Below are 22,686 nucleotides of genomic sequence, written 5' to 3' on the forward strand. Positions count from 1 at the left end.
GAAAAGTCTTGTTAAGCTTTATGATAAAAGTTTCACACGCGGATTTTCTTGTTTGATTATTTTATTCTTCAGTGTTCCTCTTTCTTCCTTCTTCTAACATTCAGACGCAAATAAAAATATCGTTTTTTGTTTCCAAGCAATGCCAAGAATAAAAATCTTCTGCTGAAGATTCTAAGGAGTTGACTCTAATACGGAAGGATTAAGGAGTGAAGTTCATTTCAGAGTTGGATGGTAAGGAGAGAAATTATCTCTGGAATTAGACTGGGATGACCGTTATACACAGCAGTGCTTCAGGGTACTAGAAAATAACTATCTTTTGGTGGAGTGCGATGATAAAAAGAAATGTCTCTATTATCTTCACAATACTTCAGCACAATTTAGATTCATAAAAAGTTCTTTGGCTATATGAAAAGACGGCCTAAAAGCCGCCTTATTATTTGGAGCGTATAAAACTAGAAAGTGCATTGGCGATAAAAGTTTCACACGCGGATTTTCTTGTTTGATTATTTTATTCTTCAGTGTTCCTCTTTCTTCCTTCTTCTAACATTCAGACGCAAATAAAAATATCGTTTTTTGTTTCCAAGCAATGCCAAGAATAAAAATCTTCTGCTGAAGATTCTAAGGAGTTGACTCTAATACGGAAGGATTAAGGAGTGAAGTTCATTTCAGAGTTGGATGGTAAGGAGAGAAATTATCTCTGGAATTAGACTGGGATGACCGTTATACACAGCAGTGCTTCAGGGTACTAGAAAATAACTATCTTTTGGTGGAGTGCGATGATAAAAAGAAATGTCTCTATTATCTTCACAATACTTCAGCACAATTTAGATTCATAAAAAGTTCTTTGGCTATATGAAAAGACGGCCTAAAAGCCGCCTTATTATTTGGAGCGTATAAAACTAGAAAGTGCATTGGCGATAATGTAAATACGTAACGTCAATTGATTGTTCCTGAAGATAAAACAGCAACAAACTGACACAGTATTTATTTGCTGATAGCAGCTCAGCACAATGAGTCATTTTAGTGCTCCGTTGAATTGCCATTTTAGGTGGGACGCAGCGGGTCGGCTATGCCTTTGTCGATTTTTTATTTTTATTTTTTGTTAAGCGTTTATTTGTTTTCATTACTCACGATCAGATCGATCGTAGCCTTCGACCACCTATTAAGGTAATGCAAAGAAAGGCAGAGTACTTTGTCTCGATCCAATCGAAGCTATGACTCTCGGTTCAGAAGTCAGGCTCATTACCTAAGTTAGTTAGTAGGTTACCTAAGTTAGGTTAGTAAAGACACTAACCAGAAATACCTAAGGATATTATAAATAATAAATAATATAGTTTTTGGGTTATTCGTAATAATGAACGTTTAATAGCTCCGATTAAATTGACGATATTCTCATTTTATTTTGTTGGGGTTAGATTCTGTATTTTGGAATTTAAAAAAAAATTCGAATAGATTACTAGGTATGTTTCAATTCGAAATCATTTTGTGTAAATTGTAATTAAACCTTACAAACTGTGTCGTCATAAACGAAGCCCCTCAGGTATTCCCTCTGGGCCTTGATCCTTGAAAGTTAAATTGACAATGGTAACTTAATCGTAACCTTGATTCCTTAATTACAGTCCCGAGAAATCGCAAACAAAATTTTTGAAGCCAAGTTTTATTTTCAACTCGTGTATATTTAATACGCTTTTATTAGCTTCAGACGTATTTATGTTACTATTTTAGTATGTAACGGAACCTTTGAACATGATTTTGACCCCCTTCAAAATGTCAGATTAACTCGGAATTTGGAATACTTATTGAGGACCGATGACAATTCAATATAAAAAAAAATATTGAAAAAATTAAAATTCAACTAAAAAATGAAAAATAAATAATAGTTTAAAAAAACTAACAAAATACGCTTTAGTAGAAAATCCAACTAAAAAATTGAAAATAAATTTGAATTATAAAGAGTGTAAGGAATAATGATTTTATTGTAAAAAAAAGCGTGGGGTGCATGGTATCAGTAGTTATAAATATTTTATGAACAGATATGAGTAGAAGGGTTATTTTGATAATATCCTGCAAAGCACCCCACGCTTTTTACTTTTAAATTTTTTTGTTGGATTTTCTATAAAAGCGTATTTTGTTAGTTTTTTTAAACTATTATTTATTGTATAGAAATTCAACTTTACTACGAACAGTAGGTTAGTATGTACGAATACTCAACGCTAGTACTTTCTCAATATATTATTAATATATTATAATATAGGTAGGTACACTACGACAGAGAAAAAGAGGAAGACCAAACACGCACGCTGGGCAGACGACATCATAAAAATAGCAGGCATTCAATGGCCGCGAGAGGCACAGAATAGAGAATACTGGTCATCTCTGGAGGAGGCCTTTACCTATCATTAATAGAGGGTTCTTGCTAACTATAAATATAAATATTACATATTTAAAAAAAGTAGGATAGGTAATATTTTATTGGCATCTACAGGAGCAATGAGAATCTAATCGAAGCAAAGACATCTAGTGACCTACGCCCGAAAACTGTTTTGTTGAGTGCTTGAGTTGCTTATCTATAACTAATTAATGTGTATTTATTACCTATGGACGCAGCGGCGCGGCTGTGCCTTGGCCCTTTTTTTAATATTATATAATATAATATATTTATAAATTGATATAAATTGAACAAGTGACAAATTCTACATGCACATTGTTTTTTCTTTGAAACTATTGTACCATATCAAGGCAAGAAATAAAAGGCTTTTAATTTTATTTTATTTATTTATTATTACGTATATAACGGGTATGGGACTCGAACTTATCATTATAAGTACCTCACCATTCCTCCGTAATAGTTGTATTCAAAATTTGGTTATAGTTTTACCATCATAAGCATATTATAAAGCTTCAACGAATTTATTTTGTACTGCATAGATGGCTGGCCGAGTTCACGTCCCACCCTGTGTTAAGTGGTTAGTGGAGGGTGTGGATATTAAACTTCAATGATTGAATGAAGTTTAAAATCTCTTAACTGGATTGTGTGAAGGTTTTATCACGACTAAATTCGGAATTTGTAGGTACACATTCTATCCGGGTGATGGAAGGCCGGCTATCCTCGACCCACGCTAGTTCTGGTCCAGCGGGGTATTCCGTAGGATAGCTCACTCTAACTGGCGCCATCTAGGCGGGCTTCGGATAGCCTGCTGACCGAGAGGGCTGGTGGTCGTGGCGCCGACGACCGCCGGACCGGCGTCCCGAGGGGGAGGGTGATGGGAGAGATGTGCTCCGCACTAAACGCTTCACTTTCCCTCCTCTGCCTCTTCATGAGTTCTATCTCATGCGTGGTTTGGACGTTGGTTGTTGAGCGACAGGAGGTTTTAGTCAGTTCGACTCTGACATGCCCCGCCCTCCATCCCCAGTGGAGGGCGGAAGACCGGCGATTTCCTCCTGACCAAAAAAAAAAAAAAAGGTACACATTCTGCCTATTTCTACACATAGTACTTATTTAACTATGCCTGCTCGCAATACGTCCTACAACGACCTACATTTAATGGTTTAATCCTCGAAGTCACATTTTCTGTCAATTCTCGAAGCCATTTAATTCTCGAAACAAAAGATTCCACCACCTTATATTATAATAGGAGTTAAAGTATGAACTTGCCGTTTTATTGTAATATGTATTTTGAATTGACATAGAACCTTCATGGCTTGAGATTTTTTAGTGAATTATATTTTCAAATGGCACCTTAACTTCAAAATTATCTTCAAATTTATGACCAAAGACTGATTTTATAATAATAAATATAGTTTTAAGTAAATAAAAGGTCCTGATTTTCTTCAGGATGATAAAATTACTGTTTTATCGTTGATCCTGCGCGTAGAAAGTTTCCAGTTACGTAAAACTTCTAGAAGTTTGTGCATGTTACGATGTCACATTCCGTTTCCTATATAATTCAGGTTCCCAGCCCAGAATCCCAGGCGGGTACCAATTTTTCTAACGAAATACGTACTCAACAAATGTTCACGATGAAGGAATAACATAAAAATGAAACCCACAAAATTATAATTTACGTAATAATTGGTGGTAGGATCTCTTGTGAGTCCGCACGGGTAAGTACCACCACCCTGCCTATTTCTGCCGTAAAGCAGTAATGCGTTTCGGTTTGAAAGTTGGGGCAGCCGTTGTAACTATACTTTAGACCTTAGAACTTTATCTCAAGGTGGGTGGCGCATTTACGTTGTAGATATCTATGGACTCCAGTAACCACTGAACACCAGGTGTGTTGTGAGCTCGTCCACCTATCGAAGCAATAATAAAAAAATAAAGTAAAGCTAAAAGCAAAATCAAACAAAATTACACCTTACAATTACTATCAAATTAGCCGATTACATAATGTAGAATGGTTTCGAAGGCACATATTGACAGCATAGTCATACATTGACTGTGGTTAACACTAATTGCCTGCATCGGAATTATGCATGCAAATTCTATTTGCAATTTCGATTCTGTATGCTTAAATAGTCAGTGTTTTGGGTCGTAAAATTATTATATTAATATTGATGACGTAATGAGTTCGTAATAACTTGTGGTCTGGTTATCCAATCCAAAATTGGTCTACACGATTTTTTGTAACGAATTGTAGGCTAGTTTTATCTAGCCACGTTTTGTTTTGTGGTTTTGGCCGATGTTAATAACGCTCTTCCATTTAGATTGAATTTTGCTTACAATATCATGGTTTTATGTTTTCTGCACGGAACCCTAATTCTTAAACTAAAATAAAAGTAAGTTACTCCTAAGTTACTCTTTATAATATCTCATCCGTTAACTTATCATTTCATAACTGTCACACAGTTTATCACACCTTCCTAATGTATTTATTTGTATTTATTTTCTTCGTTCAATCGAATTATAAGTAAAGTTCACAATTGACATAATGTTGGAAATACTAAATCTCAACTTCGTCGTCTCAGAGTCGCAGCGCGCAAGATACGCCCCACCGCTTTTCACTGGATTCTCTTTTGAAGCGATCCTCAAAGGCCATCATTTCACAAAGTGCAAATGTGTATAGGCATATAATACCTCTGTTATAGGCTGTTCCGTTGGCATAGTTCAAGCGAGTTTGTTTTGCGCGTCTGTTGCAAAATTTTTGTTATGAGCAAGCATAGCTTATACTAAACATTAAAGTAGAATGCATGGATTGTATCACAAAGACTGCTTTGTATCATCTATGTATTTAAAAATGAATTGCTGTTCGTTAGTCTCGCTAAAACTCGAGAACGGCTGGACCGATTTGGCTAATTTTGTTCTGGAATTATTTGTGGAAGTCCAGAGAAGGTTTAAAAGGTAGATAAATATGAAAATACTCGGATTTAAATAAAAATAGCAATTTTGTTTTTCCTTTGATGTGTCCCGCGTCGGACGGATTCCTTTTGTTTGTTTCAAGTTTATTTTATACAAAAGTTTAGGTCTTTTATTTATCGATTGAGGCCTACGAAGTCTACTGGGTCAGCTAGTTAATATATAAATATACTTCAAGTTCACATAACTCAAAATACATGCACGACTGTAATGATTCGATGCATTTGTATATATCTCTAATAGATTGAACAGAGATAAATATTACGAATAGTATACTGATATATACTGAATCTAAAAGAAATCAGAAGTCTAAAGACATTCAGTCAAGCGCTTAGGCCCATCATTCATTCATACTTAATAGCGTCCAATAGTTACATATATCTGAAAATGATGATATAATAACACAAAAACGACCATATTTTTCCTTATTTCTATATTTCCGGATTAGACAGATGAACGCTTTAAACAAAATCACTGACAAATAAAAAGATTATGAGATGCCTTTGTATCATTTCCATATGAATTCACTTGTCATTTCGCGTGCCACATTTTCGCAAGGTTGGACTGTCAATATTTATACCACATCTATGACAGGAATTCTTTTATTTGAATTACAAATACGTTTCACGCTGATATTTTTTTGTTTTTGTTTTATGCTCTGTCTTCTGTGACGCCAACAAGTCTATTTCTTTATCCTTATTTGTTTAAAAAATTGGCCGGAATGAAATGCTTATTTATTCTTTTGCAAATTTGAGGTCTTAATTTAATTTAACCTTACATTTATTTGGTCAACAGCGATTAAACAAGGGAACCATGTTATCTTATTGATAATCGATGGTCCGTTTTACCTATTTCTGCCGCAAGACGGTCGCATTCTAGTTTGAAAAGTGGGACAGAGGCTTTACAATACTACTAGACCAGGGCTTCATGTAATGATGGGTAGATGGGTAGCGGTAGTCACTTAAAGCCAGATAGATCTCGAGCTTGTTCATTCGATAAATAGAAACTGTAAATTGCAAGCATTTGCGAACACCTTCCAGGATACATTGGTATGTGCTAAAATAAAAGGACTGCCTTTAAAAACTGAACTGATGCTTATGAACAGCTCGGGAGTCAAACATGCGATTAAAAAATGGGTATTTGTGCAGCGAATAACTCTGTCTCTTCTTAAGAGCAAAAACGTTGGTCCAACAATATACTTGTCGGAGAAGCGACAATTATTAATACCGTCAGACATCGTAGGGGCGAATAGGGTGGTCGAGCTAAGAGAAATATTGAGTACACCAATCATGTTTGTTGTCTTAGATCTTAGAACAATTTTGAAATCTTCTCTTGACGTTAGCACAAATGAATGACAGTTCTTAGGACGGAGGCACCGCTTTTCAAGAAGGCTGGTTGGTAAGTGTGATGGCGCCTATGCGCCTCCATCGGCTAAGCTCTGTCGTAGCACGAAGCTAGCCGAGTTCCGATACCGCAATCGTGCTGCCATCTCTCGAGAATCGTACCGCGTTTCGTTTAGCTACCAAATTTATGATCGTCTTCGACACACTGATTGAGCAACTCCCCTTTTCTTGGAGTCTTTAAAGAAAATAACTGAATTTACTGAACAAGAACATAGAAATTTGATACTGCACTTTCTTATCGATGACAGAGGGACGGACATCCTAGATTAATATTGTAAGCATCCCGCTCTCAAAAAAGTCACATATTGGTCTAGCGATATTTCAGGTGGATAGTTTTGGTATACAGTGTAGTTGTTGACTACTGACATTGACATTTATTGGGCAAGCTCCATGCTCGTAGGGCCAATTTTAGTCAGTCACCATATGAGGAAAGTATTCCGTGGAATGCTTTTCAATGGACAGGGTAGGCTACGGCTGTTGAGATATCGCACCTACTAATCAATACCAGGTCAGATTTTAGGCAACGTCTAATAGCAATATACAAACGACACAGGTAAAATGTATAGTCGGAACCGGTTGGTATCACAACAGTCACTGTTTTTGTTGCTAAGCAAACATTTCTAGTTTGAATAGGTCTTACTGAATGGTCTGAGTCCTTCACTCTATTCTGAAAAATATATAACAAAAACACCATTAGGGACTTCACAATATGTACACAATGGCTTTAAAACATCATGGTACACACCGAGTGCAGACCTTGACCGAGAAGTCTGAGATGAACTTGCATTACGTCAAAATATATTATTATGAGGTCTTTGTGATCGATGTTTCAAGAGTCAGTCTTGAAGGTTTCGCGTTAATGAGTCCTTGATAGCTCGCCTTGCCTGTTTAATATGCAGGGGGAAGTGCTCTCATGGCTGTATCAAGGCTTTGATGCCTTTAGTCTCAAAGCCACACGATTATACTTTGGTCATAAAATGTGAAGCACTTATGTATGTTATTAAATGCCTATGATTTTTCACGGAGGAAGGAAGGTCTGAAACTTTTACTTTTCTGTTGAGAAATTGAGGTTTAAGTCATTGTAAATCAGTTTATTACTGCTAAAGTCACTCTCGCCCGAATGGCGAAGAATTGTCTTTGGACATATGGGTAATAATAAAATTTAATAGTTTCGTAAATACGTAGGGAGTTTCCAAATTTCAAAGATCGTGAAACTCGGTTTTTAATTTAATGATTTAATAGTAATGTGATATAAATCTCCAATTTTCTTTTTGGTTCTAGATGTGACAGCCACGGTTCATTCGAAGCTGCGGGAGAAGAAGTTCTACAGTCATGGAATGAGTATGGATACTAATTTGACGTTCATTGAAGAAGCCCTACAAGATTTGCCCTGCCGATTGTACCCTGGAAAGTTTTGCGGCTCCTACTATGGCGTCGATTGTAGCAGCGAAGACTATCACGCTTATATTTGCGAACTCAACATCGACATCCAAAATGAGACCTCTTACAGCTGCACGACTTGTTTTAATACCAACCTGGTTGTTGATAGCAACGGCACGATCTGCAGCACTGGGCTCAAGATGAATTTGATGAATGTTATGTTCGAAAACGCTCTGAAGAGCTTGTGGTTGAGACTGCCTGATACCATTTGCAATTCGGATTTATATTGCTATAGTGATGTGTTGAATCGGACGTTTTACATTAACGATTTTAATAGCACATTCGAAACAAATACAGTGGAAAGTTTTCAGTGTAGCTTTAACTATAGAAACTTAACGGCAGAAGTGCTGGCCAGTAAGGGATATGATTGGAGTTTTCTGTTTGTGATATTATTTATAGTAGCCGGGGGCTTAGGCAATATATTAGTGTGTTTGGCCGTTTGTCTGGACAAGAGACTACAAAACGTTACCAATTACTTTTTACTGTCGTTGGCCATCGCTGATCTGTTGGTTAGTCTGTTTGTGATGCCAATGGGAGCTATACCAGGATTTTTAGGTAAGCTATAAATATTTGAAGTCATTATAATAAGAACACTTTATTTTTAGTTTAAAAATCCATCTATTTGAATTATAAATGGACAAGTCAATCGTAGTAAATCAATTATTGAATGACAATAATTTCATATTTCGGACCAATTTTGGTCTTTATCTGAAAGGAAACACAGCCGAATGACCGCGCACAAGTGACATACTTACAATAAAAATGAACAGCCTAATTTCTAATATCTGGTGATTTGTTGTTCTGATATAAAAAACGAGAGATTCACTGCGTAAAGTGTATTTCAAGGAGCAAGCTTCTATCGAGATAATACTGTCAGGAATATTGACAGATCGTTTGTACTTCTCCACAACCGTATGTTAACTCCGTAAAGGCTTGTTATTTCCTATTCTAACATCCTCGAATCCCTATCTATTCGACGGATGAAAGCAATTTTCCCTCCTTAGTTGTACGATCGCGTTCGATGTATGATGCCACTACAACTCGCGTCTGGAGTCACGTTTTTCATATATAATACTTATTTTCATGAGACCTAACAATATTTCTATCTCAGACGCAAAATATTTTATCCTTCATTCATACGATACTTTGTGCGCTGGTTACGGAAAATGAAATTCTTGTAATGTGACTGTAATATACATAGAATGAAGCCTTCATGAAGTTCACTGGAAATATGCTCACAATCTTACGTCTTTAATCCTTAATGGAGGAACCTGAGTTGTTCCGTTCAGTTCACGGTAAATGATTCACTTCGTGAAAGTATTTTTTATTTTATTGTGTTCTGGATTTTTGCAGTCTTTTGTAGGGCGGATTTTGTTGTAGGGCTTTTTTATTGCTATATTATGATGAATGAGCACATGGTCTACATTTCTTGCTCAGATGGGCAGTCAAGCTCACGGCCCAACTGGTGTTATGTGGTTACCGGAACCCATAGAGATTAATAATGTGAATTCCGCCACCCGCTTTGAAACTTAAGTTGTAAGTCTCAGTTTTAAAGTTTAACGGCTGCCCCACCCTTCAAACCGATGGGCGTTACTGCTTCATAGCAGAAACAGGAAGGCAGTGGTACCTACCCATGCTAACTCACAAGACGGTCCACGCCAGTAAAAAATGTGAGGTCCAACATTGAACTGAATTGAGCAATGGTTTATATTTCTTGTATTATATTTATATTTATACTTGCAGTGGTTACGTGATTGTTGCTTTAAAGTACGAATTTTCGCATCTAGTTTCCCATTTGTAATTTTGTTGTTTTTTTTCTATTCTATCAGCCCATAGACGTAGACGCCCACTGCTGGTCATAAGCCTTCTCCCAAGCCTCGCCATGACGATCGCTGCTTTTGTATGTTGGATGTTGTTTGTTTGATCCAATTTGTTGCTTTAATTGGTCATATTTGTCCAGGATATTGGCCGTTGGGTGTGGTGTGGTGTAACGTGTACGTCACTTGCGATGTCTTGGCCTGCTCCGCCAGCATCATGCACATGTGTTTCATCAGTATCGGAAGGTATGTATTTTATGTTATTACTAGCTGACCCGGCAGACTTCGTAGTGCCTCAATCGATAAATAAAAGACCTAAAATTTTGTATAAAATAAACTTACAACAAACAAAAGGAATCCGTCCGACGGGGGACACATCAAAGGAAAAACAAAATTGTTTGTTTTTATTTAATTCCGAGCATTTTCATATTTATCTACCTTTTAAACCTTCTCTGGACTTCCACAAATAACTCAAGACCAAAATTAGCCAAATCGGTCCAGCCGCTCTCGAGTTTTACATCATAATCTTTATCTGAATCTCAGTGACCTGATTTTATCATGATGAGAAAAGTACCAAAATGCAATTGGCGTTAGAATTCTCGAAGGCAGATACATAAAGATTATCGGTCTAAGAATACGAAGTGAGAGGCTTCTATCATCGCATTCTTCATCCTGACTACTTGAAACAATGACGCTCTTCCATAATGTGGTTCCATAGATTATATTTTACCATCCGGCATCGGATTCAGACTGTACGCCACTTTCTTTTTCAAACGTCTATAGTCTTTAGTCTTTAACAGTAGTTTTTATTGTAATGCAACTTTTGCCGCTCTAACTTTTTTTTATTGCTTAAATGTGTGGAAGAGCACCCACCTGGTGTTAAATGGTTACGGGAGCCCTTAAACATCTACAACGCAAATGCGCCACCCACCTTGAGATATAAGTTCTAAGGTCTCAGTATAGTTACAACGGCTGCCCCACCCTTCAAACCGAAATGCATTACTGCTTCGCGGCAGAAATAGGCAGGGCGGTGGTACCTACCCGTGCGGACTCACAAGAAGTCCTGCCACCAGTAATTACGCAAATTATAATTTTGCGGGTTTGATTTTTATTACACGATGTCATTCCTTCACTGTGGAAGTCAATCGCGAACGTTAGTAAAGTACCTATTTCATTAGAAAAATTGGTACCCGCCTGCAGGATTCGAACACCGTTGCATCGCAAGATACGAATGCACCGGACGTCTTATCCTTTAGGCCACGACGACAAAACTTTTAAAATGTTGACTGCTATATAGGTCACCGGTGCCCTACATGGCGCAATGAAGTAACTTGTTCTATCAGAACGTAATACGAATTTTCTGCGAAAGAAAATAGCGGTATTTACTGATGCTTCCTATACCCGCAATACGTTTTATTGAGAACAACAGAATCGGACTCGTCTCGAGTTTGGTAATGACATTTTTATCGAGAACAAGTTTATATCGCGCACAATGTGACCCTTCGTTGTGTCCGCAATACAGTTATCTCGGAATATTGATAAACGAAAGCCCTGTGTGACGGGAGAAAGACAAAAACAAAAAACAAAAAAATCAAACGAACAAAGCGTATTTTCTCGGATATTCCATTTACGAGATCTGAATTTTTATGGAGCGAAATCTTTGAGCTGGATTTGAGGAGTTCGTTTTCCAGTCAACGGCGTGAATGGTCTTTGAATTGAACTTGGATTTTTTGGTTATAACATAAGATCTTCTTAATACGAATTTTGAATTAGAAGTAAAGTATTGATGGCAGATTATGGATTATTTTGGAACGAAGTTCCTTATGGGACGATGCGGAGGGGTACCCTAACCGGGAAAAACGTCCGTAACGTAAGATGTTTATTAGTAATGCACACAGTGTACGACTTAGCTTTGTAATAACGTACAAATTAGTAATGCACACAGTGTACAACTTCACTTTGTAATAGCGTACAAAAAATAACATATTTTTTATCATTCATTGACCACAATCTCCGAGCGTTCGTTTGCGCAATACACTAACTAACTCTTATGCAAACAACCGTGAATGAAGTGTACCACAATAAGTTCGCACGTTACTGAATGACCGTGGGTTGTTGCGAAACCTCCAGTTTTATTTTCTTTATACCTCGAATAGAACTAAATATTAATATTTTTATAATAAGGAACTTCGTTCCTATCCGGTGTTGCACGACACCACACATCTTTTTTACTTGAGAAAACGGGTGATTGACCTTACGGGTGGTGTTAAGTGGGTACCAAAGCTCATAAGCTTTACAACGTGAAAGCCAATAACCATTTTGAGATTTGAGTTCTAGACTCAGTTCTACACTACTACACCGGATGTCTCGTACCTCGAATCAGAACACATTACTGCTTGGCGGCAAAAAAGGCAGGGTAGTGGTACCAACTTGTGCAGGCTCATAAGACGGCCTAGTATTACCCGATCAGTCATCATTATCATCATCATTATCCTGCCCTTCTACCAGCTACCTGGGATCGGCGTAACATGTTTTCTCCTTCCATACTCTTCTATCATATACCATTTCTTCGCTCACTCCCCTCTTACCTTTATCGTCTTTCACGCAATCCATCCATTTCTTCTTAGGTCTACCTCTTCCTCTATATCCTTCCACATTCATAGTTCAAATTTTCTTACCAACTTCATTTTTATTTCGTCTCATCACATGTCCATACCATCCCAAACGAGCACTTCTCAGCTTCTCTGTCACAGGTACCAATTACTCGATCAGTAAGAACACTTTTTATTTTTCTTGGTTTCTATTTTTATTACACGATGTTATTCCTTCGCTGTGAGAGTCATTCATGACATGAAAATATGTCGTGCGTACGTATTTCATCAGAAAAAATGGTAATAAGAAAAATACAGATCTCTAAACCACAACTTCTCAAACGTTGATATTTCCGTGTTCAGTTTCTGAACGTAAAAATGTCAGCGAGCGACGTCCGCCATGACACCAATCATCTTTCAATGCATAAATTTTATAGTTTTCTTATATTAAGTCGTTCATTTGTAATATAAAGGTACAATAAATATCTCATACAAAAAATTATAGTCCACGCTCAATGACCACCACGCAACATTCGGTCTATGATATTATAACTTATCGAAGACAACTTTACTGGTGGACCTCTTGTGAGTCCGCACGGGTAGTTACCACCACCCTGCCTATTTTGGCAGTGAAGCAGTAATGCGTTTCGATTTGAAGGGTGGGGCAGTCGTTGTAACTATACATTTAAGTTTTAGATGTCTATGGGCTCCGGTAACCACTTAACATAAGGTGGGCCGTGAGCTCGTCCAACCATCGAAGCAATTATAAAAACAAACTAAAAACTGTTTAGGAAACTTTAACTGATGCGACATATTTAGTTAATACATAAATATTACTTGAAGCAGAACCTGCGTGCCTACAGATGATTAAGTCTAGCCTCCCACAGTGAATATAAATCAATTTATTTACTGCCTTCAAAATAAAAACATTGGTATAACAGTAACGGATAGGTCTGGTCTGTAAATCTTTTTGTTGTCGAGCAGAGAAAAAAAAATCCAGGACGTTCCCTTGAGTGGCCATTTTGAGTGACGTACCTTTTACAAGGTAGGCACCTTTTAGTGTTGATATTCCGTTCAGGTAGTGAGAAGGGGCTCTTTCACATAAGCGATGTTGACGATGCGACGAATATCTATATATATAAAAATGAATTGCTGTTAGTTAGTCTCGCTAAAACTCGAGACGGCTGGACCGATTTGGCTAATTTTGGTCTTGAATTATTCGTGGAAGTCCAGAGAGGGTTTAAAAGGTAGATAAACATGAAAATGCTCAGAATTAAATAAAAATTACAATTTTCTTTTTCCTTTTATTCATTTTGTTTGTTTTAAGTTTGTTTTATACAAAAGTTTTAAGTCTTTTATTTATCGATTGAGGCACTACGAAGTCTGCCGGGTCAGCTAGTCTCTAATATATAAATCTACAGTGTGTTTTACGGATGTTCCGTTATAACTACTGAACCATGCATCCGATTAACTTGAAACTTGGTATCCATGTAGAAAATACATGTATTTAATGGATAGGCTAATATTAATATGAGTGTTGTACTCACTAATAATAATGACAATAAATAATCTATATATTAATACGTGAAGCAAAAACTTTGTCCGGACGGATTCCTTTTGTTTGTTTTATGTTTATTTTATACAAAAGCTTAGGTCTTTTATTCATCGATTGATTCATCGAAAGTTCGTATCTCAGGTGACGTTTTTATTAAAGTTTGTTTTAGTAAAGATCCATCCGCGGGTATGTTCTTGTTGAGGATTTATTTCAGTCTGAGAGGTCGTTCTCGATATCAATAGGAAAGATGCCTTCTTTTAAAATCCCCGAGAAACCGGAGACTATAGAATGTTTTCATTTGATAATTTTGTAGTTGGATTCTGTGTGGTTGACGACACTCACTATGGATTTCATCACGCGATTTTTCACACACAATTACATTTTACATTTGGGATTTTAAGTTTTGACTTAGAAAACTGCCGTTAGGTAGTATGATTGATAAAAATAAAGGCCAAATATGTGTAAAGAAAATGTCAGTACCCACGTTCCTCGTAATATTAGAAAACATTAGCAGTACAGCTGGTATTTATGATTTATTGTGAAATTTTGAGAAAATATTCTTACTGGTGGTAGAACCTCTAGTGAGTCCGCGCGGGTAGGTACCACCACCCTGCCTATTTCTGCCGTGAAGCAGTAATGCGTTTCGGTTTGAAGGGTAGGGCAGCCGTTGTAACTATACCGAGATCTTAGAACTTATATCTCTAGGTGGGTGGCGCATTTACGTTGTAGATGTCTATGGGCTTCAGTAACCACTTAACACATGCCACATGAGTGAGTATGTATATGCTCACTCTACTTCGAGTTGTAAATAAGCAGTAGTCTCAGCTAGAAGATCACGCACAATGAGAATCCACGTCTCTCTTTCTCTTCCTCTATTTCTAATACGCAGAGGGTTTAGAAGCTATAAATTACAAAACCAGGCAATTCTTTTCACTTTTTCACACATAGCTTTCACTCAGTTCCACTGTGTATATTATGTTCATATATATGTATATAGTGTATTATATATTAAATCTATACAAAAATACACAGTCAAACGATATAAGACACAGTCCATATATACAGAGCCTAGTATGACTTTATTTCACGGTAAAGGCTTGTTTACCGGAGTAATCTCGTACGTGAGAGAATATAATGTTTGCACTAGGCACACTCAACTATTATATATCCCTGAATATTAGTTTCGATGGCACTGAATAGAATGAAACGACGGAAATTTAATTTTGATTTTGCCATATCAATAATTCGACGCTTGAAAGGCAAACGTGACTAAGCGACAATGCGTGAACTTTACAGTAGACTAATTTAAGGTTGAAATACCTGAAAAAAAATTATTTTAACGAATCTAGCTGTAGTAAAATCTAGCTAGTAGCTGTAGGATTGAAATGATTTTAATAGACCTAGAAATATATATTTTTTCCGCATCGAATATGGTTATTGCCTATTATTTATGTACCAAGCAGTTATTGTTGCTTAGTCACGTTTGCCTTTCAAGCGTCGAATTATTATTACAGTATTTAACACAGAGAACCTCATTTACTAGCAAAAACATAGCTATAACTACATTTGCAAGATAAGCTACGGTGTTGAAATATGAGAGGAAACCAGGGATTTTCCCGTAGAATATTTTTCTTTCTTTCTTTTTCTTTTCTTTTTCTAGTGAAATACGTACTTAATAGATGTTCGCGAAATACTTTCACTGTAGAGGGATGAGATTCTGTAATAAAAATCAAACGAAAAAATTACAATCTGTATAATAATTACTGGCGGTAAGGCGTGTGAGTCCGCACGGATAGGTACCGCCACTCCGTTATTTTTGCCGTGAATCAAAAATGCATTTGTTTGTAGGGTGGGACAGCCGTTGTACTATAAAACTGTGACTTAGAACTCACGTCTCAAGATGGCTAGCGGCATTTCTGCTGTTGATGTCTATGGACTTCGGTAACCACTTAAAACCAGATGAACCGTGAGCACTTCCACCCATATAAACAATAAAAGTATTATAGCAGCGAACTGTGATTGCTCAATAACATTTAATAGTAGGTCCCAATGTGAGCTCGCACGGGTTGGTACCGCCTCAGTGTGGTGAGTAGGATGCGAGGACTGTTAAATAAAATAATTGAGACTTCGACCTATCCACCTATGTAAACAATAAAAAGGCTATCATCATCGTCATTCTCCTGCCCTTCTCCCAGTCAGCTGGGGTCGGCGCAACATGTTTTCTCCTTCCATACTCCTCTATCATATACCATTTCTTCGCTCACTCCCCTCTTACACATATCGTCTTTCACGCAATCCATCCACATTATCTGTTAGGTCTATTTCTTCCTCTAAAACAGCTAGAGCTCTGAGCAATAAAAAGGCTATATTGCGCAGTATTGTGTTGTTGCTGTATTTGCGACTCTGGCCAAATCGGCTACAACTTTCCTTATTTTATCTTGAACAGTGTTATATGTTCAGATTCTTAACTATATAACGGGTATGGAGGTTCATTTTTTGGCCCACCTGGCGTTAAGTGGCTATCGGAGCCAATAGACATCTACAAGGTAAATGAGCATCCCACCTTGAGATATAAGTTCTAAGGTCTCAAGTATAGTTACAACGGCTGCCCCACCCTTCAAACCGAAATGCATTACTGCTTCACGGTAGAAATAGGTAGGGTGGTGGTACCTACCCGCGCAGACTCACAAGAGGTCTTACCGCCAGTAAAGAGTCTATAGAAGTGGGCACTTGAATACTGTCGCACCTCTTGAGCTATGGAGTCAAAATTTGAACCTCGACAACTTCGCTATAGAAAATGCCCGTAGGAAGTGCTGTTAATTTCTAGGTAATCACAGTAGTTTAAGTCGTCTCTTGTGGAGCCGTTGAGATATTTTCTCCGTCAACATTTTTGTCTGTAAACATCGCTCGCATGAATTTTCTAATAGTGTGTGAAGATAAGAGCCTATCGTATATCATATAAATATCTTCTTCGGATTTAGACTGTGTGTAATGTCCTTATTCTTGTTACAGGATCGCAGTCATACTTATTTAGTTCATACTTTATAATCTTCCAAAATCAGTCAAGCTTACTCTGGTATCCGGCTCTAAATTATACCATTAATACGTCTAATATCTAAACTCACTTCTACAAATACTTTAGATATTACGTTTCTCATTTTTTCCCCTTCCTAGGCTGATAGGCTTGAGAGGCTATTTCAGCTTCACCCTAACGTGTGTAGGTGAGCTCACGGGGCTCAAACCGGAGTGTTGCTAACACTGACACTAGCAAGAGCAGTGCTTCGAATCTACCACCGGATCGGAAACGCGACCCATTGAGAAGATTCGGCGAGAAGCTCAGTGGGCTGTGTCTATGGGTTAATTCGCTCGTCGAGCCCTTAGTCGCAAGCGACGGGTTCGACGCGGACGGTGACCGGTGCTTGTGGTGACTAAAAGCACCGTTAATGGATCGGAAGGATCCGTAATGACGTGCTTTGGGCGACGTCGACGGTTTACCATTCGGTCTATAGGATCGGGTATGTAGTTTCCAGCGGCCACGACAAGAGGGTTCTCGTATCGTGCCGCCTTTTCGAAGTGGCGCAACAATGCCGACTGTAGATACTTACTGACAGAGTCGAGCTCCAGGTCATCGTGGAGATCCACGTTCCTCAGGAACCATGGCGCTCCGACGGCTGTTCTGCAGAATCGGGATTGCGTTTCACATAGTATCTAAATGATATACCAAGATACTCACTTCATTTTATTCCTGGATTTTTTTAATGTTGATTTGATTACATAATTATATGGTTCTCTGTAAAGCTCATCTTCAAACGAGGTTTGAAATGGCCCTGTGGTATGGTAGCATTATGGTTGTGAAATTAGCATTACTGACGTTATAAATGAGGCTGTTTTCTATCGATGTCTCGTACATACATCGTATATTCGACTGCCTTCGAAATTAATAAAGGAATGTTTATTCAGAACTCTCAAACCTGTAGGAAACATTATATCACATGTAATTTTAGGCTCGATACACATTCAGAATAAAATCCATCGCTTCCATTCCCTACTGTTATTGTAATAAAAGCGAATATAAGTTAATGGAATATTTATTGGTATTGAGCTGATATGAAAGATTATTAGATATGATATTATCCCCCTCAGTAATCAGAACGTACATTAGGTAATATTTGAACTTCATATATAACTATAGATAGATATTGATTTTTCGATGATTTAAGTAATTAATATTATATTGAATCTGTGATTCGTATATTTCTTAGATAATCTTAGTTACAGAATTATTAATTTTATGATAGATTTGTTTCCATTGAAAGAGATTTATTTACATGACGGCATATTAACAACGGATTATACGTGTAGGTGTATATTTATTGTAATTTATATTAATTAATAATTAGTTAATTTACATGATATTTATTTTTAATCAGTATTTAATCATCTGTTTAAGGATTTATAGATCACTCTGAATATTATTATTGTGCAAATATGCAGAATGGTCGATGAAATGGCGACAAGTTTCGTGAATGGTGAATGTCCCCTAAATTTAATTACAAGATTTCCAATTCAGCTGTAAGACCTGTCGTATTGTTGGTTTGCGAAAGCGGGGAATGAAAGAAGGTTACATTCACCAGATAGACGAGTGTTGAGTAATGAGAATGGACAAAATTATAAATAAGGGGAAGTCTGAAAGTAGCGCCAGTGAGAGTGATAACATAAGAAATTGAAAGTTGTCGTTGTTTAGGCATTATATGCATAGAGAGGATGATCATGTGGTTGAAGAGTCCCTGGGTATTGAAGTAGATATTAGTATCAGAAGGGATGATCTACATATAAATACTTAGACTGTTTGAAGGAAGATATGCGTGAAAAGGATGTAAGTGCAGAGATGACGTATGGTGGAATGGAAAAACAAGACCTACTACGCTGACATTTTTTATGTAGAACAAGACGAAGAAGAAAACTCTTAATATTGTTAATAATAGCACACCGCAAGAAGTGTATCTATTTTAGAAAAGAAAAAAAAACAGCTTTTTTTGGAAAATATCGGTTTTAGCGATAGGACATACCTGTCAGTTGACTGTTTTTCAATGTTGTATTTTGGTGTGCAATAAAGTACTCTCTCTCTCTCTCTCTCTCTCTCTCTATCTCTTTCTCTCCCTCCTAAGCATCGTATCTTATTTGAATTCAGCGTTCGAATCGTCAAAAGCTTATATACAGCTGGTGTGTTCTTATCAAGCGATGTAGCCATGATGGTCTTCAAAACTTTTTATTTAGAAATAACTGAAATGTAGTTTATATAATTTTGTTTTTTACTTATTGCGCTAAACGGATTCATTAATTCACGGCCCACATAGCGCAAATAGGTTATCGAAGTTCACCGTGACAGATAAGTCGAACTCTCAGTCGTATTTTAATATGACCTTTCAAAACGGAACGCACTGTATTGCGACAGAATTAGACAGGATGGTGATATCTATCCATGCATGCTTACAATACCGTCTACCACCAATTGAATATTTCTATCATTACATATATATGTATAAAAATGAATTGCTGTTCGTTAGTCTCGCTAAAACTCGAGAACGGCTGAACCGATTTGGCTAATTTTGGTCTTGAATTATTTGTGGAAGTCCAGAGAAGGTTTAAAAGGTAGATTTTACATAAATATGAAAATTCTCGGAATTAAATAAAAATAACAAATTTTGTTTTCCCTTTGATGTGCCCTCGTCGGACGGATTCCTTTTATTTGTGTCTTTTATTTATTGATTGAGACACTACGAAGTCTGCCGGGTCAGCTAGTTTCTTAATAAAATTATTGAAAATACAAATCTTTTGCAAATACAGTAATGTAAATCGAATTCAACACAGATGTAGCCAGAGATGTATAGAAAACAGAATCATGTATATTATATGAGTCGTCTATTATCAAAGGTGGCAATCTGTGCATTTGGACAAAAAAATGTTATTGATATGTCAATACAGATTGATTTGAATATAATCGTCTCCTTCAAAGAATACAGTTCAAAACCTGCATTAAATAAAGGTTAATAGTTAACCTGTTATTTATCTAAGATGTCGTTCCGAAGAGTTTTGTGACTGCCAATGGAATACAAAGTCAATAATTCGTTTTTCTGATTTACCAATAATTTTCCAAAAGTCAGATTGCCGGCTTTGATAATAGTCGACTCATATGTCAAGACAAATGAAGCAACGCTAAGAAGCAAAGCTAACACACGCACGCGATTCTCTCGTCTACACTGTTATATTTCCGACTACGGGCGATAATAGTAGCAACTAGATACATTTTACATTTTGAAGATGTGGCTACGTACGCCATTTCTTTTCGTTTAGTGCGATTGTAAAAATTTCAAGCGTTTTACGATTTTGTTCCTGAAAGGATTCTTTTGTTTTCAAATAACTACAAAGTACTATCTGCTCTGTCATAGGAAAACTCGGATATGAGTTTAATGCAGGTTATAAACGTTAAAACAATGTTGCGATGTTAAAGTTAATGTCATTCGTACAGGATGTTAATAACATTGTATTTAGGTGTGATTACTGGTGGTAGGACCTCTTGTGAGTCCGCGCGGGTGAGTACCACCACCCTGCCTATTTTTGCCGTGAAGCAGTAGTGCGTTTCGGTTTGAAGGGCGGGGCAGCCGTTGTGACTATACTGAGACCTTAGAACTTATATGTCAAGGTGGGTGACGCATTTACGTTGTAGATGTCTATGGGCTCCAGTAACCACTTAACACCAGGTGGGCTGTGAGCTCGTCCACCTATCTATACAATAAAAAAAAAGATTGGTTTCTTCGTGTGCGCGTTATGAGATAGTGGAACCAAGCGCTGATTGGATCTTCGTACCCCTCTTACTGATGTACTTGCGATAGGTGTAGCATTTGTATTAAAACTACCGAATTTCCGTAAATTTTTTGGCCATCTTCCATATTTTTATATAATTTTTTTTGGGCTTGGGGCCTTTCCTCCTCCGTGGTCCCCTCGCCTGGAGGGGCACAGAGTATGTTGGACTGGATGATCCGCAGATGTTGGAGTGGACTGCGGGCTCAAGGATGGTATTTAGGGCCCTACGCATTCCCCTGCACTCTGCCCAATCGCCCGAGCCCCAGATATCAGAACTGACCGGCAGGGTCGGGACGCGAGACACCCCCAACCGATCGTTCCGTTCATAATGAAGTCACTCATCTGCAGCGAGTTAGGGTCTGTAGTATGTACCTAACTAATCACTTTTTCGATATAACCTTTGAAATGAAAATCTCTTAACACCAGATCACCCGTTAGTTTGTCTGGCCACCGAAAGCATAAATTAGATCGTGTCGATCAAAATATTTTCTTTCTTTCCATTAAAATGTTGAGCGTCAATATTTAATTTTGTTCCATAATAAAAAGGATCATTCGAGGTTCGGGTCTCGGTGCTTTTCAAACATGCATTCAGCCGAAATACGTTTCGTTATTTAGAAAATCAATTGATCCAAACCGCTCGGAATACGAAAATAAAATCGCAAATGGTCTTTTTTTTTTTCGTTTTGACGAGAGAAAAAGGCATTCCGTTTTTTTTGTGTGTGTAGTCAGTCATTCGTTTTTGTTTTATTTTTACGTAAAGTTTTTTTTTGTTGTAATACCATATATGTGGGTGAATAATTTCACGGCTGATACGTAGTTTTTTTATTCTATTTTATATTGCTTAGATGGGTGGACGGGCTCACAGCCCACCTGGTGTTAGGTGGTTACTGGAGCCCCTATAGACATCTACAACGTAAATGCGCCACCCATCCTGAGATATAAGTTCTAAGGGTCTCAGTATAGTTACAACGGCTGCCCCACCCTTCAAACCGAAACGCATTACTGCTTCACGGCAGAGATAGGCAGGGTGGTGGTACCTACCCGCGCGGACTCACAGGAGGTCCTACCACCAGTAATTGCTTCTTAGCGTTGCTTCATTTGTCTTGACTTACACGATACGATCCTGTGTTTTATACATCTCTGGCTCAATCTGTGTTGAATTCGATTTACATTACTGTCTTTGCAAAAGATTGGTATTGTCAATAATTTTATTAAGAAATTTAATGATAGAAATATTCAATTGGTGGTAGACGGTACTGGTTACTGGAGCCCATAGACATCTACAACGTAAATGCGCCACCCACCTTGAGATATAAGTTCTAAGGTCTCAAGTATAGTTACAAAGGCTGCCCCACCCTTCGAAAAGAATATCATCGATATCTATCGATCTACATCACAATGTCTCCGCCATATCAGAGCAAACAAATAGACAATTTGTTTTGCTCACAGCCCACCTGATGTCAAATGATGCTCATAAATTTCACAAAGTGCCATCAGCAAATTCGAGATAGGATAAGTTTTGTAAAACTGAAACGCGTTTTGACTTCGCGGCAGAAATATACCGGATTGTTATACATATCCATCCGTGACCACCATAGATCCTAAAAAGACTTTCAAAGTATACAGTTATAGTTTGTATACATCTAAGAGCTACATTAAAACT

The 22,686-nt window shown here is 37.4% G+C and overlaps 1 protein-coding gene across 1 annotated transcript in view; it reads left to right on the plus strand.

The window, feature by feature from the left end:
* Positions 1–22,686, plus strand: part of LOC101742966 (alpha-1D adrenergic receptor) — a 106,218-nt gene that overhangs the window by 47,552 nt on the left and 35,980 nt on the right. Inside the window, exons 2-3 of the mRNA XM_012697319.4 lie at positions 8,038–8,751; positions 10,157–10,259. Of these exons, the coding sequence (XP_012552773.2) occupies positions 8,094–8,751; positions 10,157–10,259 (761 nt within the window). The 5' untranslated portion in view covers positions 8,038–8,093. The remainder of the gene's footprint in view (positions 1–8,037; positions 8,752–10,156; positions 10,260–22,686) is intronic.

This window comes from Bombyx mori, chromosome 15 (genome assembly GCF_030269925.1).
Source record: "Bombyx mori chromosome 15, ASM3026992v2".
Taxonomy (NCBI): Eukaryota; Metazoa; Arthropoda; class Insecta; order Lepidoptera; family Bombycidae; genus Bombyx; species Bombyx mori.